This window comes from Malaclemys terrapin, chromosome 5 (assembly GCF_027887155.1).
Source record: "Malaclemys terrapin pileata isolate rMalTer1 chromosome 5, rMalTer1.hap1, whole genome shotgun sequence".
NCBI classification, from domain to species: Eukaryota; Metazoa; Chordata; order Testudines; family Emydidae; genus Malaclemys; species Malaclemys terrapin.
The window spans coordinates 125223242-125241276 of NC_071509.1; the positions used below are offsets into that span (position 1 = coordinate 125223242).

Genomic DNA, 18035 nt, shown 5'->3' on the forward strand with positions numbered 1-18035 from the left:
CTTTTCTCTGCAATCATGATAGCTAGAAAATCACTATACAACTGAAGTGAGTTTTCATGTAATCCCATAACTCTAGGAGCTGGGCCTCTGAGAATAACATCAGCTATTGCTAGACTTGAGGTTTGCAACAGTGAGCAGCTACTGCAAACAGCTGTCCTGTGGGTGTAAAGTTACTGTGTGCAAAGCCCATTGTAAGAGTATGCTAGGCCTCTCCTAAGTGTGAAACATGCGTTTTTCTGTGATTGTCCCTGTCTATCAATGGGATAAGAGTTTAATATTGGCTCCAGCAGTCAGCTGTGTTGTCTATCAGTTTTCTCAGTGCAGGCAGCCGAAGAATGAGAGCCTGCTTAACCCTTCATTGTATTGAGGTATGAAGAAATGACTTTTTTTTTTTTTTTAACCTGGTGCAATTCCATTTTTCTCCCCTATGGAAGAAAACACTGTCTAAAATTTGCCTTCCTCTTGATTCACTGTCTTTGTCATTCCCCATAGGAATGGTAGACTCCCCAATCCTGAGATCCGGAGCGGTACTATCTGGACTCATCTCATCAATTCCCTGGCAGTGGTTGTGCCTTGGTCTCTTCTGTTTGTCTGTGGTACACAACAGTTTAGCCATCTGCCTGATGTTTTTTAGTCCACCTAACACCATTCGGTGAAATGGAATGTAGTGGGACTATCCAGGAGGTCAGAGTAGGATGATCTAATGATCCGTTGTGGGTTTAAGATTAAATAATTGATAGTTTATAAATTCTGCTCTTGTGAACCTTTTCAAGGCTGCTGGCCTGCTGCGTGGTAGAGGAATAAGATGCCATTCCTCCAGCACCTCACTAAATACCCCTGTGCTCTAGACACATTATTTCCTTCAACTTAAGTCCAAATTTTGCCCTGCCTTACACATTCAGCTGACAAATGTGGACACAAACTTCCACTGTTTACTCTTACGTTGAGATCCTAAAGAACTTAGAGATGCTGCAATAATGGTCTGACAGTGCTAGACACTTCGTTACTCATGAGTTTAGTGCAGGTACAATAACCCAAAACACATTAAAATGCTGATGTTCAATATCTTTAGTCCCCAAAATGGACCTTAACTCAAATTGTGGTAACCACATGGTACTGCTTCTGCAGATTCTTGTAATTTCTGGGTTATAAACCCCACAGTGAATGGCAGTCAGTCAGATGCAATATCTTGGATAGACATTTTTATTCTAAACATGCATCTCAGCCTCTATTCACTTCTTCCCCTCCCCCCCCCCCCCCCAAATGTTTAGGTTTTTAACTTCAAATTGCAGGACATAATGTCCCTCCACAAATTTGTGGTGCTGATTCCTGCTGTCTTGTGCAGCATCTTAGAAGTAAGACTGGGTCCTAGCATGTATTTATATCCAAGCACACTTCTCTTGGGGACACACATGTGCAAAAACATAAAAACAAACAGTGCCTCCTGCCTTACAAGATGATACAGTTCAAAGAGCAAGAAGGGATGCTTATTTCAAACATTTGGACACCAGGTTGTTTTGTCTAGTTGCTTATAAATATAATTTATTACCTGTTTAAAAATTCTTTCTTACACTTTGTACATGTCAAGCTGACAGAATAAATGCAGGCATTTACAAACAGAGGGAAGGAGAAAAAAGGGAGAAGAGGCACACTCAGAACTAGTAAACCACACCTCCACTGTACAGCAATACAAATAATGCAATGGCTAGCACTTCTCTGTTAGTAATTCTTTAGAAAAGGAATTGCATAGAAGATACAGCAACAGGAAAATGAAAACCAAACAAAATACATCTCAGTATCGGAACAACACGCAAAAAAACCCCAAAACAAAATCCAACAACCTTAAGTAATATGTCTGTAGTGGAACTGTGACATACCTTCAAAGCATGGGCCATGCAAGATTTTCCTTTGTTAGAGACCTCTGTGTTTTAAAAAGGCATTGACTGTGTGATCTGCATGTCACTGTTTAGTATTAAATGGAAAGAGGGCATTTTAGTAAATGAAGTCAAACATGTACATCTGTACTATAGCTGGGGAGAACAAATGCTCAATACTGATTGTGTTTTATGCCCTGCTCTGGAGAGGCTGGTGGCTGATGCCTGGGTAGGAGAATGAGAGCCCACAGTAGGGTGATCAGATGTCCCGATAAAATCAGGACGTCATGATATTTAGGCATTTGTCCCGCATCCTGATATTTCCCACTTTTTTTTTTTTGCTCCACCGGGGACCCCCCTCCACATGTCCCGATATTTTCTTCCTCTCATCTGATCACCCTAGCCCACAGTGTAGTTCACTCTTTATAGTCTTGTTTATTTTGCAGGCTTATTTCTTTTTAGGATCCTTGGTTTACACATTACTGCAGATTGGTGGAAATGGCCACCTAAGCTCTGGCAAACAAAGCTAGCTGTTCTCAACTAAGGCCAGTTCTGCCACTGGATGCCAACCAGAAATTGGTATCCTGCTTTGAATGATGTAACATGTAACATCTGTTTTTTTTAAAAGAAAACCCAGAAGTTAGCTTGATGCTAGAACTATTGAGTCTCCTGCAATCAGAAGGTCAAATCCAGAGTACAATACACACATAACAATTAATTTCTCTGTAAAAAGTAGCAAAGACTAACCCACTAATGTAATGTACACTTTCACTGACATCATAAGAAATGCTAAATACCCTTTCACCTATAGAGATGAGTGAAATTATCTATATTTTTTTTGTATAGGCATTGCTTGAAGAAGGACTTTCATGTGTTGGGTTAGGGGGGGACTTTGAGACATACCAAGCTTAAATGGGGGGTAAGTGAATGAGTTTGTATCCAGAGATGAGCTCATGCCCCCAGACAGTGTTTTCAGTTGTGGGGGTTTAGTGAGGGTCCATCTCCATGCATTGTCTTGCCAGTTACCAACCCTCTTAGTACTGAAACCATTACCTCCCTCCTGCCACAGCTCTGCTTACCTGAGCTTGCAGTGATGCTAAATGCTGAATTTGGGACATCACCATTTTTTTTCTCATTGGAATGAAATGGAGTGTGCAGCCAAGGGATTGTAACTTCACTCTAGAGTCATTTCCAAAGCAGCAGCTAGGCTGTGAGGAAGTAGGAATCGCTTATTCAACCACACTTATCTGACATCATAGCCAAGGGCCTCCAGCGCTTACTGTAAATATCATTTCCCCCCCCCACCGCGCCCTCAACTTTGCATTCATGTGAAAGCCCCACCTTGAGGGGAACATGATACTGAAATGTGTTTAAAAAGTTGCAATGTGCCTTACAAAACTTTGCAAACTAAATGCTCAAAATAGAGATTCGAAATAGCAATAAGGGTGACCCTGAAGTGAATACCTGGTTGGAGTCCCTCACAGGGGAAGGTGTAAAGGCGCTGTTTTCATTCCTAAACCACTTGCATCCTTATTTTCTGACTGTCCTCTGAGGGTGACTAGTCACTTCAGGGCCAGCCACCAGATTAGAAAAATACCTGAAAAGATTTTCAAATGCTCAGTAAGGTAGTTTACAAAGTGCCCTGAACTTAGGATCAAACAGACTCAACCGTATTATCGTGTATAAAATTAATCTAAGTGCTGTAGTCACTACTCGACTAAAACACACAACAAAGTCTAAGAGGTTAAAAAAACCCCAAGCCTATTTTGGGTAGCAAGCCAAGCATCCCATTAGGACCTTATCAATGATAATTCGTTTACTCTGTGTAAATACATCTATAGGTGAGCAACAGAAATGTCAAGATACTCAGGTTGACAGAAATATCTTTGCTCTATGTGCCTCCCAAACAGCTAAATGTCCTGTGAATGTTTACATTTCTGTGGATGTCAAAAAGGAGTCTTGGTCACTAACCATCTCCTACAAAATCAAATCCTGTCTGAAGAGACCTCAATCACTTCAGAATGTACATGATTCATAAAAATAATAATCAGCGGGTCTCACGCTGTTCAATATGATACAGCTGGTGTGCATGTAAAACTTACTCAGGACTTATCAAGTACACTGACAGCTGCCTTTACAAGGAAAACAACACAAAAGAACCCAAAGCAATGAGGCTAAAACAACTCCATCCAATAGTGATTTTAAATCAGAAACTAAAGATTTTCTTCAAAGTCTGTAGATATTTTTTATATATTTATATATAACATATATATTTTATTTATATCATTAGCAACCAACATGTAATGAGGAGGTGGCATAATGAGCAGCAAAATTGCAAGAATTCAAAATCACGGGGTGGGCAATGAAAATATTAAGCTTTTTAAAAAAAAAAAAAAGTAAATATGTTGAGGATAAGAAGCGTGCAGTCATCTTTTAAACAAGCTGATTCCCCCATTGTAAATGTTATGACGGTTCTTAAGAGTTGGTGCTGTCTGCACAACTGAATTGCCATTCTAAACAGCCGGCTCACAACATTTATTTCCCTCCGGTAATATGTAAGGTAATCTTTTGTAGTTTTAAGCTGGTGTCAGTATTCCATAAAGAGTATGGTCCATAGCACTAGATGGCAGTGTGTACAAACATACAGAGGTAAGGACTGCTTCTATTTTCTCCTATCCAAGGGATTTTGAAAATTAATCCCTCTCCCCAAAACACCGCCCCTCCCCCCTCCATTTCCTCAATGGAATGGATGCATATTGAATGTGGAGCACTCCCAAGTGAAATTTAGAAAGATGGGTTTTGAGCTGCAAAAGTATCTGCCATCCACGAACCACTTAGGCCTTTTTTGGGGTGGGAAGAAAAACCCCCAAAACAAAGGAAACTTGAATTGATGTGGAAGCTAAAGTGAGAGAGAGCTAAAGGTTTGGATGGAACTCAGAGGGGCACCAGATTCCCGAATCAGTTATCCAAGGAGGTGCAATTGCAAAGTCCAACCAGTTACCTATCACTAATCTTGAGCGTTAATTTACGTTGGACCATTCAACAGAAACATTTAGGCTAGACCAAAAGCTTACACAGTGTCATTAGACCCTGCCACCCCTGTGAACCTACTGCAAGGGAAGGGAAGTAGAGAGCACCTTTGTCCCTACACTGGATTACTTGAGATCTTTTCAGGTTACTGGACACCCAAGCAGATGGGCTGGAATAAGAATAGGATCAACTGCAGTTCTGAGTAGGGTGACCAGATGTCCCAATTTTATAGGGACAGTCCCGATTTTTGGGTCTTTTTTTTAATATAGGCTCCTATTACCCCCCACCCCCTGTCCCGATTTTTCACACTTGCTGTCTGGTCACCCTAGTTCTGAGTCAAGAGCACCTCCCCTTTCTCAACAAGTGGCAATATTAGTTTGGATAGGCACTCACTCTCCACCCCTGTCCGAATATGGGCTAAGCTTTTTCTACTGACCAATCCCTTAGTGGCAAAATGAGGGAAGTACTGTACATTGAGAATGATGTTGTCCTGCTGTCAGAATTGCTTACCCAAAATCACCCAGCTGCAGATTTTTTTTGCAAAGAGCGCTCCAACACGAAGCTTATGCTTAAGGCAGTTTAGCCTGTGACTATCAAACTTCCTTGCATGGTTAGGGTGAGAAGGCTGCAGGTTTTCTTACCGAGTGAAAACATACTGTAGCGAGTTCAAAGGATCTTAGAGCTTTATACGACAAAAGCTGTTCCTAGGAGTGGAAGGCAGGATCTGAGAGACAGAAAACAGCATCAGCCTGTCCTGAAAGAGCAGCCCAGCAGGAGGAGTATGAAAGACGTACCTGCTTGGAGCTGAAAGGGAGGAAAATTGGGACACATCTTTCAGCCCCCCTCTTACACCATTGGGGAGGAACAAAGTGTGGGAAAATGGTTAATGTTGCTGAAAGGCAGGGACTCTGCTTCCCTAAAGAGGGAGAAATGAAGGAGTCAGAAGGCCATAGATGAGCTTAGGTTGGGAAGGCATATTGGAGACAAGAGGGGAGTAGTGGGGAAGACTAGAGGAAATGGTGAGACTGAACCAAAACCCGCTCAAGTCTATGGAAAGACGTCCATTGATTTCCATGGGGTTTAGATTAGGCCCGAAAACAACAGGATTACAAGGCTGCATATGAAAAGGACAATCAGGTTGAAGAGCATCAGAGAGAGTCCTTCACTTCACACTAAAACGCAGGCAGATTCTGCAGGTACGAACCTGTGCACACCAACCCTATGAGTCTATATCTGGGTTTCACCACTTGTGAGTTGCTGGCAAACTGCTCTCCACCCAGGGAATGGTTTTATGAACATTGTCCCGTGTTTAATAAATACACTGTTGGTGACGCTGAGCTGAAGCTAAAAAGCCTACAGAAATGTCAAAATGGGGAAAAGGTCAGACGAAATTCGCCTTCCATTTCGACGAATGACATTTCCACAGTTACATTTAAAAATGCAGACTTTAAAACCTGAGGAGAAAAAAAAAATCCCCTAGAAGAATACAAAGTGAGAGTATAAAATAAATAAATAAAATAATCACGGGCTGGCTCGATGGCATGGGTGAGAATGCTTTCCTAGCATTGGAAGTGAAAGGAAAGGTTAGGAAGAAATATTGAAATGATATGGCCTACATCATACAAAAGAGTCACTCTTCCCACTAAGCACAAAGCAAAACAAGTCTGCAAAGAAATGGCAACCGGAAAAACAAGAGTTAGCTTTACTTGCCTAACTCCCCACATCAACTGTTTGCACACATCAAAATGGCCAAGAGGGACATGGGATGAAAACAAATGAGCACCTTCTACCACAGCGGAAATGAGTTCTAGCCGTAACTGCTGAGACAACTTCAAAGAACATTTATAGGGTGTGGAAATAGCGAGGCGAAAGCTCTGCTGTAGAGCAGAATTTAACACTGTTATTCTACACTGCCCTGTTGTGTGGAACTCTCATGGTCTCCAGTGGCACTTCCCTGCATGGAGGCAGAGCAGCAGTAAAGATCCACCATACGGATCACACACACCAGAATTTGCCCGTAGAATAAAATGGAGCGGCCTCCCTGTTCCATAACTGTCCTCCACTATCATACACCTTTGATTAAAATGGAAGGGACTGATTTTCAGTGGGGCTGAGCACCCACAATCCCAAGGAAAGTAAATGGCAGTGGTGGCTGTTCAAGACCTGTTTAAAAAAAAAAACAACAGAGCCTAAGGTCTTTATTTTCCAGAGTACACATGCATATTTTTGCACACACATTGCCTGATGTCACACATGAATATCCACATCAGGCATTCATGAGAAGTACCTGCATACTGTTGCTACACGTGCTTCTGAAAATTAAGGACTATGGGTGGTTGGTTTGGGAGGGTTTATTCACAGCACGGTTTCCAGCATAACAATTGGATGTTTGCTCCTCAGATCATTAGTAAATAGGGGGTGTTGCAGTAGCTCACATGGTGTGGTAGTTGGAACTCATTGAACTAGATCCTCTGCTGGTTTAAATCATTGACTTCAATTTACACCAATGGAGGAGCTGATCCAGTGTATGCTAACCATGTGAGCATGCCCTGCTGGCAACCCGAGGCCTTGGAGGGTGAGCACAATGGCTGGAGAAGGGGAGGGAGAGTGGCATTTGAAGGGAAGTGTGTTAGAAGAACCCATGCAGCTCCAGAAGGGAGAGAACAGGTTCTGCTGACACTTGAATGATACATGCTATTGCTGACAAAATTAGAAATTAAAATAAAATAATAATAATCCTTGCACTAGATACTTATCAGTAAATAATCATTATAGCAAAATCTGTTTTCAGGGTTATTTCCCGCCACCCAACCCACACTCCAAATTGCATCTCCCTCACGCGCACATACTTTCTTTAAGAAGGGAGTGGATTATATTGTGAGTTGAAAATGAATCCCTATCTTCCCTACAATCCTACAGCTATTTTTCACAACGAACCCATGGAATTCCCTTGGGGGAGGCAGGGAGAGAGACATGCATTCCTGCTTAGCACCCAGATTATCTGCTTTCCAGATGCATACGTTTCAAAACACTGGTCTTACAACCAGATCTAAGAAACAGAACAATGATGGGAGGATTATTTTGAGACACTTGATGCACGGATTTGTAGCCAAAGTCTGAATTTCACTGGAAATTGATCATCTGAAATAGCCACAACCAACTGTCCACAGCTTTGTCTAGAATGGCTTGAAACAAAAATATAAAAAGCCCTGGACAGTCTCCTTACCCCTGTCCGGTATTTGATGTAAACAACGTCCATAGAAACTGGGATTGTTAAGAAAGTTTATCCATACATCTGGATAGCAATAAAAAGCGTTTCCTAGGAAACTGTAAAATCCTGTACCAAGCAGTGTACAGCCAAGCTGAGGGGAACGTTAGGTTGATTTATATTTTCAAGGTACAACTTTGCATGATTTCTTTTAGATCCTGTCATAATGTACAAGGAGAACATATGTGAAAGTCAGGGCTGATGTTTTCTTCTCTGAAATGTCTTTTGTGAAACTCATTGGTCTGGGTATTCATTTTGTTTCTTATTCATAGCTCACAGGGCAATACCACTCCCCTAGTTCCATTCCTTCTTTTTCATTCCAAGGTTGCATCAATATTTTCCTTCTGCCGCCAAAGAAACAACTGTCTCGTGTCTTCCCATTTCTTCGAGGACTGCCGCCAACATGCTGAGGTTGCCGTCAGGAAAATTCTGGGCTTCCCAAAGATCTAGGATCACGCCAGTAGGACTCGATTTTGTAGCAAAATAATTTAGGTACCTGCAACAGAACAAAGGAAAATGGTCTTGTAAGACTGGCTGCCTCTGTCAGTGCTGATTCAAACTATCCGCAAACCACACCCAGTATGTACACTCTGCATGAACATTCACTGTGACTAGTCTGTAGGTCTTTGTACTGCACTTGTGCACTGAAACCTTCTGCACCAGATCTTCAGCTGGTGTAAATCGGAGTTGCGCCCCTGGCTTAAATAGACCTGCGCTGATTTAGACCAGCTGATGGGGATCTGCCCCACCTTTTAACAGCTGGCACTCTCCTCTTGCCTATGCGGTTCATCCAAGCCTTGCTATTTTGTGGGCCACTTACTCTGTAAAAGTGCTCTTTGAGAAACTCCTCTCACACTGAAGTCAATGGCAAATAGCCCACCGATTTCACTGGGACCAGGGTTGGACCCTTAACAAGGACAACATTAGGTGAGCTCACTTCCCGCGTACACACCTGTCTATAACAACAGCCCTTATGTATTCACTCAGCCACGTTGTTGAGTTCATACAGGCAACACACCCACCTGTCCAATTTCAGTTTGTGGGCCAACATCCTCCAGTCATGGCCCCTGGTCTGTGGGGCATCAAGGCTGCTGCAGAGCTTCTGTCTGATGGGCAGGGGAATACTGAAAGCGCTCGGTCCCACTACGGTGGTGATGGTACTTGCTGAATCCATGAGAGGGTAATCAATGCCAGTAGGTTCCTAAGTTTTGCAGAAAGGGGTGGGGGTGGAAATAAAGCAGCATTGTTACTGCACACAAAAGCAATCACCAAGCACAAAGGCAGAATCCTATTGCTCGCGTTGGGTGGAGGAGCAGCCTCATGCTAATCAAGTTGTATATGCGCTTGATGTCAGTCAGCTGAAAGGAACAGAAATATGTACAGCTCACTTCCACGGGCAGCAGGTTTATCACCACTCCAGGTTGGTCTAGATCAGGGGTAGGTAACCTGCGGCACACGTGCCAAAGGCGGCACTCGAGCTGATTTTCAGTGGCACTCACACTGCCCGGGTCCCGGCCGCCGGTCCGGGGGGGGGCTCTGCATTTTAATTTAATTTTAAATGAAGCTTCTTAAACATAAAAACCTTATTTACTTTACGTACAACAATAGTTTAGTTATATATTATAGACTTATAGAAAGAGACCTTCTAAAAACGTTAAAATGTATGACTGGCACGGGAAACCTTAAATTAGAGTGAATAAATGAAGACTCGGCACTGAAAGGTTGCCGACCCCTGGTCTAGGTGAAAACCTCGGGCCCAGCTTGATCAGTTAATGTGGAGAAACACCAAGCTCTTTCTTAGGGCAAAATGCTACCCTTAGAGCTTTACAGCAGATCTCAGTGACTTCTGTGTGTGGGAAACTCTCCCTGATGTGGGGAGCCCCAATTATGGGGAGCAAGGAATATCGGAGATGAATTTTGTGGGGAAGAGCATTTGGCGTCAGATGACAGAAAAAGCATCAAGGGCCCTATGTTTCCCGTGCGTGTAAATGAAAATATGGAAGCATTTACCCCCCAAAGATGCATGGGACTTGGGGGGAAGGGGTATTTTTGATGCACCATTCCCTCTTGGGCGTGGGGCCAGCCATGGTGTGCTAGTACCAAGAGGTAGGGCAGCCCCCGTTGGGTAGTAAGGGGGAGACATCTCTCTCTATATTCTCCTCCTCCTCACACACATGGAGAGACACAGACACAGAGCAAAGGCGTTGCAGCAGCTTGGTGGATGTGCTGCTATTATCTCTCAGCCAGCACCTGTGCTCTGGGAGTCTTTTGATGGGGGACAAACCGTGGAGAGACAGTTGATGCCGCTCCAGGCATTAGCTGATCCCTCATTTTTATGCGGACCTAAGTCTGCACTACGATGTGGAACATGCTATTCCCCTGCTCCTGCTGCATCCCCACTCCCCGGCTCTCTCTTTTACACAAAGCCATGGGCTAACAAGCAACAGAGGCTTTACACAGAGGAGGAAGCATCCTGACAGTCACCTTTCTCCTATATACCCTTTGTGGGTTTCTTTGAAGTTCTACTACCTTCTATGTTGTCATCTGGCTGGCAGGAATAGGGGGAATGGAGCCACCTCAGCCTATTACTTTACACCAAGTGCCACATATTTGACATACATAACTGAATAATCTATGAATGACAAGTGGTGGGTGCTTTGGGGTAGGGACCTTGTCCATCTGCTTGTCTGAAAAGTGTCTTAGCATGCGTTGGGTATAGAGCAGGGGTGGGCAAACTTTTGGCCTGAGGGCCACATTGGTGTTGTGAAACGGTATGGAGGGCCTGGTAGGGAAGGCTGTTCCTCCCCAAACAGCCTGGCGCCTGCCTCCTATCCACCCCGTCCCACTTCCCGCCCCCTGATTCCCCCCCTCAGAGCCCCCAACCCATCCAACCCACCCTGCTCCTTGTCCCCTGACCGCCCCCTCTGGGACCCCCCCCATCCAACCCCCCACCGCTCCCTGTCCCCTGACTGCCCCTACCCCTATCCACACCCCTGCCCCCTGACAGGCCCCCTGGGACTCCCACACCTATCCAACGCCCCCCATTCCCCGTCCCCTGACTGCCCCTCCCCGAACCTCCGCCCCATCCAACTGCTCCCTGTCCCTTGACCGCCCCCCGGGACCTCCTGCCCCTAACCGCCCCTCAGGACTCCACCCCCTTTCCAACCACCCCCTACTTCCTGTCCCCTGACTGTCCCCCAGAACCCTCTGCCCCTTATCCAATCCCCCCCACTCCCTGTCCCCTTACCATGCTGCTCAGTGTGACAGGACTGGCTTACTGGGAGGTGGGCGGGCGCAAGCTGCGCAGCCCAGCAGGAACGGTGGCCCAGAGTGCTCCCAGCGTGGTTGCGGGTGAGGCGGAACAGCAGGGGAGGGGCCGGGGGGGCTAGCCTCCCTGGCCCGGAGCTCAGGGGCCAGGCAGGATGGTCCCATGGGCCGTAGTTTGTCCACCTCTTTTCTAGGATCTTATCTAAACAAGTCTTGAGACTAAATTTTGGTTGCTGATGTCCAGAGAACAGATGTCCCATGAGATCTGAGATCCTTTGTCTGATAACACCTCAAGAACATCCATTCTAGAATTATTCTGGCCCGTCTGCTTCCAGGCCCAGTCACAGCCCAGAAGGGCAGGATGCATAAGTGAAAAAGGATGAAGGGAAAAAATGAACCAGACATTTTCAGCCATGCAGGAAAGCTCAGCTAGGTTCAGATTTTTTTTTTATAATCCCAATGAGATCACCCTTTCAGAAGATACATGTTCCCTTTAAGGATCCTTCTTAAACAGGAGGAATACGCTCTACCTAAACCAAAATTGTTATGGCACACATAATTAAAAAGTATTTTTTAAACTAATGGGAAAGTCAACAGGTGAGGAGGAGTGCACAGTTTGGGCAGAGATGTTTCTTAGGGATGAATTTATTAAAGGGGAAGGGACTCTATAGCCTAGTAAAGAGGATAGGAAAGAAGTTGGTAAAGTACAGGTAGGAGTTACTGAGGAACAATCAAATGTAAGAGTCCCTTTAAATACAACACACAAAGGCAAGCAACTGAATATTGACAAAATGTACAGGTGCTTACATGCAAAAGCTAGAAGTCTAACTGCTAAGATGGGTGAACTAGGGAGTCTCACGTCAACTAAGGATATTGATATAATAGGAATTACAGAAATTTGTTGGAATGGCGATAATCAGTAGAACATGGTAATATCACGGAATGAAATATATAGAAATGACAGAGTAGGATGCGCTGGTGGGGGAGTGGCACTACATGTAAAAGAAAGCATAGAGTCAAATAAGGTAAAAATCTTAAATGAAACAAACTGTACCACAGAATCTGTATGGGTAGAAATTCCATGCTTGGACAATACGAGTATAGTAGTAGGAATATACTACTGACCACCTGATCAGGATGGTGACAGTGATTGTGAAATGCTCAGGGAGATTAGAGAGCCTACAAATGCAGAAAGCACAATAATAATGGGGGATTTCAACTATCCTCATATTGACTGGGTATATATCACCTCAGGACACGATTCAGAAATACAATGTCTAGACACCATAAATGACCGCTTCTTGGAGAAGCTAGTTCTGGAACTCACAAGGGGAGAAGCAATTCTTGATTTAATCCTAACTGAAGCACAGAATCTGATCCAAGAGGTAGCTTAGTCGCTCGGTAATAGTAACCATAATATAATTAAATTTAACATCCTTGTAGGGGGGATAATACTCAAAAAAAAATCAACACGGTAACTTCAAAAAGGAGAACTACATAAAAATGAGGAGGCTTCTTAGACAAAAATTAAAAGGAGCTGTGTCACAAAGGTTAAATGCCTGCAAGCAGCATAGGGGAAAGTATAATTAGGCAGGCCAAGAAAGAGTTTGAGAAGCAACTTGCTAAAGATGCAAAAACTAACAGTAAGAATTTGTTAAAGAACATTAGAAGCAGGAAGCCTGCCAAACAGGCAATGGGGTGACTAGATGACAAAGGTGACATAGGAGCACTCAAGGAAGATAAGGCCATTGCTGAAAAACTAAATGAATTCTTTGCATCAGTCTTCACTGCAGAGGATGTGGGGAAGATTCCCACACCCGAGTCATTCTTTTTAGGTCATAAATCTGAGGAACTGTCGCAGATAAAGGTGTCTCCGGAGAAGGTTTGGAACAATTTAATACATTAAACTGTCATAAGTCACCAGGATCTCTGTGTGGCTTAAAAGCTTGTGTCTCTCACCAACAGAAGTTGGTCTAATAAAAGAGATTACCTCAGCCAACTTTTCTCACCAGGACCAGATGGTACTCATCCAAGAGTTTTGAAGGAGCTCAAATATGAAACCATAGTATGAAACAAACTTCTGTACCAGATGACTGGAAAGTAGCTAACATAATGCCGATTTTTAAAAAGCTGGTGAGTCTAACTTCAGCACCAGGCAAATTGGTAGAAACTATAGTAAAGAACAGAATTACCAGATACATAGATGAACACTATTTGTTGGGGAAGAGTCAACATGGCTTTTTGTAAATGGAAATTTTGCCTCACCAATCTATTAGAATTCTCTGATGGTATCAATAAGCATGTGAATAAGGGTGATCCAGTCAATATAGTGTACCTGGATTTTCAGAAAGCCTTTGACAAAGTCCCTCACTACTAAACTCCTAAGGAAACTAAATAGTTATGGGATAAGAGGGAGGGTCCTCTCATGGATCAGTAACTGGTTAAAAGATAGGAACCAAAGGGTAGGAATAAATGGTCAGTTTTCACAATGGAGAGAAGTAAACAGCAGTGTTCCCCAAGGATCTGTACTGGGACCAGTGCTGTTCAACGTATTAATTAATGCTCTGGAAAAGGGATCAGTGAAGTTGCAAAGTTTGCAGATGAAACAATCTTGAATAATTTTATAAAGTCCAAAGCTGACTGCGATCTCCCTATCCTGCGTGGCTGGGCAACAAATGTCAGATGAAATTCAACATTGATAAGCGGAAAGTAATGCACAGTGGAAAAAAAATAATCCCAACTATGCTTATATAATGATGGGGTCTAAATTAGCAAGTACCACTCAAGAAAGAGATTTTGAAGTAATCGTGGATAGTTCTCTGAAAACTTCAGCTCAATGCTCAACAGTGGTCAAAAAGGCTAATACAATGTTAGGAACGATTAGTAACAGATAGAAAATAAGACAGCAAATATCAAAAATATAAATCCAAGGTGTGCCCTGTCAGTTATGCCCCACCCCAAAAAGTATATAGTGAAACTGGAAAAGGTTCCAAGGAGAGCAACTAAGTTGATCAAGGGTACGAAACAGCTTCCATACAAGGAGAGACTAAAAAGATTAGGGCTTTTCATCTTAGAAAAGAGATGATTAAGGGGGGATATGACAGAGGTCTATAACATCATGAATGATGTGGAAAAAGCGACGAGAGAAGTGTTATTTACCCTTTCCCACAATACACAAACCAGGGTTCACCCAATGAAATTAGTAGGCAGCGGGGTTAATACAAACAAGAGGAAGTACTTTTTCACACAATGCACAATTAACCTGTGGAATTCATTGCCAGGGGATGTGGTGATGGCCAAAAGTAGAACTGGGTTCAAAAATAACTAGATAAGTTCATGGAGGATAGATTCATCAATGACTGTAAACCAAGATAGTTAGGAATGTTATCCCATGCTCGGGATGACCCTAAACCTCTGAGTGCTGGAACATGGGGTGTTCTGTACATTCCCCCTGAAGCTCTGGTACCAGCCAGCGGCGGAGACAGTGTAATGGGCTAGATGGAGCACTGGTTTGACTCCGTATGGTCATTTTTATGTTCTTATATTCTTATGTTGAGGGTTCCCCCAAGGTTTTCAGGAATGAGGTTATTCATTAAGTGATCTCAGCAGGCCAGATCATAGAAGGTGCTGAGTGCCCTCAACTACTTCTGAAAACAACAGGAACTGAAGGTGATTGGCACCATGGAAGCATGAGAGAAATTTCCCTAGAGTGTGTTGAAGGTTGGGTTGATGGCAGCTGTCTTTCAGGGAAGGGAATGTATAGGGGATAGCACAAGATATTTAAAGTGTGCTGGGGAAACCATGCAGGCTCACTAAAAAACAAACCAAAATCAGTCTGTAGCACCAGGCAATCTGCTAACAGAATAGCAACATTTAGCTCATGCAACATGCTTTTCATCTGTAGATATCAAAGCACATTACAGAGAAAGGAAAATATAAACTATCCCCATTTTACAGATGAGGAAATTTATATAAAGTGGCTTGCCTAAGGTCATTCAGAAAGTGAGTGGCAGAGATGGGGACAGAATCCAGGTGTCTTCTGTGACCACTAAACTGAAAAGAGACACAGCTCCAAATGAAATTGTGCATGAATAAGACCCAAGCCTCTCAGCTGAGTAATGGGTACTTTCAGAAAGACCAAATATGTACCAAATACCAAATGGGAATTTTTTAAAAAGTACAAAACCCCCGCAAATTGACATTTAATGTAGATGAAGACAATAAACAAGCATCAATACATGATCTAACTTACATCTGCAGCAGCACAAGGGAAGTGATTCCAATAAGGAAAGGAAAAGCAAATGTCACCTGTGAACTATTAAAGCCATAACAAAATCTACTTTAAATGTCAATTTCTTTAGTTTTCTACTACTTAACATGTTGCCCTGTATAATTAGCTACAGGAGATGCCCCACAAACACAACTGAGAACAGTCTCAAAACTTTACAATGCCTGGTGCAAGCTGCCATCAGACAGCTTCCAGGAAATCTCATTAGCCTACACCTCACACTTTAGCAGCAACCGGTCAAGGTTTTAGGTTTCCGTAAACACTAGTATATATTGGGAATAGCAGGTGTCAATGCTGCGAGTTCCATTCTTGGGCTTTGGGTGGAATTATTCTGTATTTCCCTTGTCTCCATTCCTCTATCTTCTCCTTTTAGTATCTAGTCCATTCCATCCATGCTTTTTTAAAATGTTACATAATGACTTTTTATGATAGACATTGAAATACATAGCTGGAGAAGTATCCTCACACTAATGTGCACAAAGAACTACTGACTATGGTCTCTCTAATCACATACCAAACTACAGTGCTTGGTGTGTGTGAGCAAAAGGCCTGTGTCAACAATAAATTCTACAACATTGACCCTGTTGGAGATATTAACCCTGTAATAGAGGCTGGTATCCTGGAACATGGAAGACACAGAATAGAGGTCCTTCAGGGCAGTGGTGACTGGGAGCATCATAAAGGTGTCACTTTCCCTCTCCATCTCCAGGCCAAAGCATACAATGGACAGAGCTCTCAGGGCACTCTGAAAGTTTGGCTGTGACTCTGTCATTGGCTGCTTGCCTTTATAAAACTCAGGAATATTGCAGGGTTCATAAAGATTTCTGCACAAGGGCCTATTTCTTTGTGGAGAATTGGGGTCTTCTAGAATTAAGGACTGGGCAAAGACTGAAAACCTCCCACTCTTTCATATTTACATATATTATCATGCGTATTCCAGTAGCCCCATCTGAGATCAGATTCCATTGTGGAAGTTTCTGTACAGATAGGTAGTAAGACACTCTCCCTGGCCTGAAGAGTTTACAATCCAAGCAAAGACATATACAGGGTGGGAGAAAGATGCATTATAATCCCTACTTTAAAGGTAGGAAACTGAGGCACAGAGCTATTAAGAGACGTGCCTAAGGCCACACAGGGAATCTGTGGCAGAGCCAGGAATTTGACTTAGATTTCATGTCTCCCAGTTCCGAGTCCTAACCACACAAGGCCATTATTCTTCCCTTAGCTGTAGACAACTACACACACACACACACACACACACACACACACACACAAGCTTCATCCCAGGCCTTTTGTACTACAGTCTAGCAGGTTAAGAGCCATCCTGTGCATAAGAGGCCACGTGCTTCTTGCCATCAAAACTAGCACAGCAATAAAAGCTAATTCATGTGGTGACAGAGTCCTGCATATCAGCTCTTAGCACTGACTGTCCCTTCCACAGTGGACGTGGGAATGTCACCATGCACCAACCACGATGAGCAATTCTCATGATCCGTAGCCTCACTAATGAGTGCTATTCTCTCCCTGCATTAATCCCTGATGGACGGAATCACAGCACAAGACAATAGTGCTATTTTTGTTCCCTTTGAAACTATTACCAGATCCTATTACATATAAGCAGAAGATAATTATAGTGTGTACTTGAGTTTCATTAAAGCGACCACCAATTCTTTCACTTCTCTGCTAGGTTAAATCAGAGATTACCTCAATGCAGCACTTCTACAGTAATTGTTTATGATAGTAGTTTTACCATCTGTCTTTAATGTTATGTTGTCCCCAGTTGAATATACAACTTTACACCCAATAACCAAGCAGATGTTATGGGTAATGGTGCACATTGTCAGGGCCCTGCAGAATAAGTAACTTTCGGCTGTCATCTCACAGCCCTTCCGAAAGTCACCCACAAGAACTCACTTTCCATGATTTCACAGTACAGAGCTTACCCACTCTCTCTTCTCAGCCAGAATAATGGTTAGCTGCTCTAACTATATAATAATGATGCCTACTCCACTGTAGCTGTGCCTGGCTGATCTTGACCCTTTGACCAATTCCTTTATAGGGATTTATAATAAGGCCCATAAAAGGGAGACTAATTCAGGAAGAGGATGGCGGGGTGGGTGTTAAGTTTTAAAAACGAAGGTAGCGATTGATAAAAAGGGTCAGCTTGTCAAGCCATGGAGATTGAAGTCCTCTGTCTATCCAGAGAGCATGTACAGCACAGGAAGGTTCAATGCAAACTTCCTGCAAATACCTTGCCCAGTCCTTAAAAGTGGAAAGAAGTACCTTAGGGGTGAGAGGATAGTTCATT

General features: G+C 43.2%; 1 protein-coding gene across 2 annotated transcripts in view; it reads right to left on the reverse strand.

The window, feature by feature from the left end:
• Window positions 1–2202: 2202 nt before the first annotated feature.
• The window catches only part of UNC5C (unc-5 netrin receptor C), a 368853-nt gene continuing 353020 nt past the window's right edge, over window positions 2203–18035 (reverse strand). For both annotated transcript variants that reach the window (XM_054030966.1, XM_054030965.1), the window contains 2 exons: window positions 9195–9373; window positions 2203–8668 (listed from right to left, as the gene is read on the reverse strand). In XM_054030966.1, coding sequence (XP_053886941.1) covers window positions 8503–8668; window positions 9195–9373 — 345 coding nt within the window. In that variant the 3' untranslated portion in view covers window positions 2203–8502. The remainder of the gene's footprint in view (window positions 8669–9194; window positions 9374–18035) is intronic.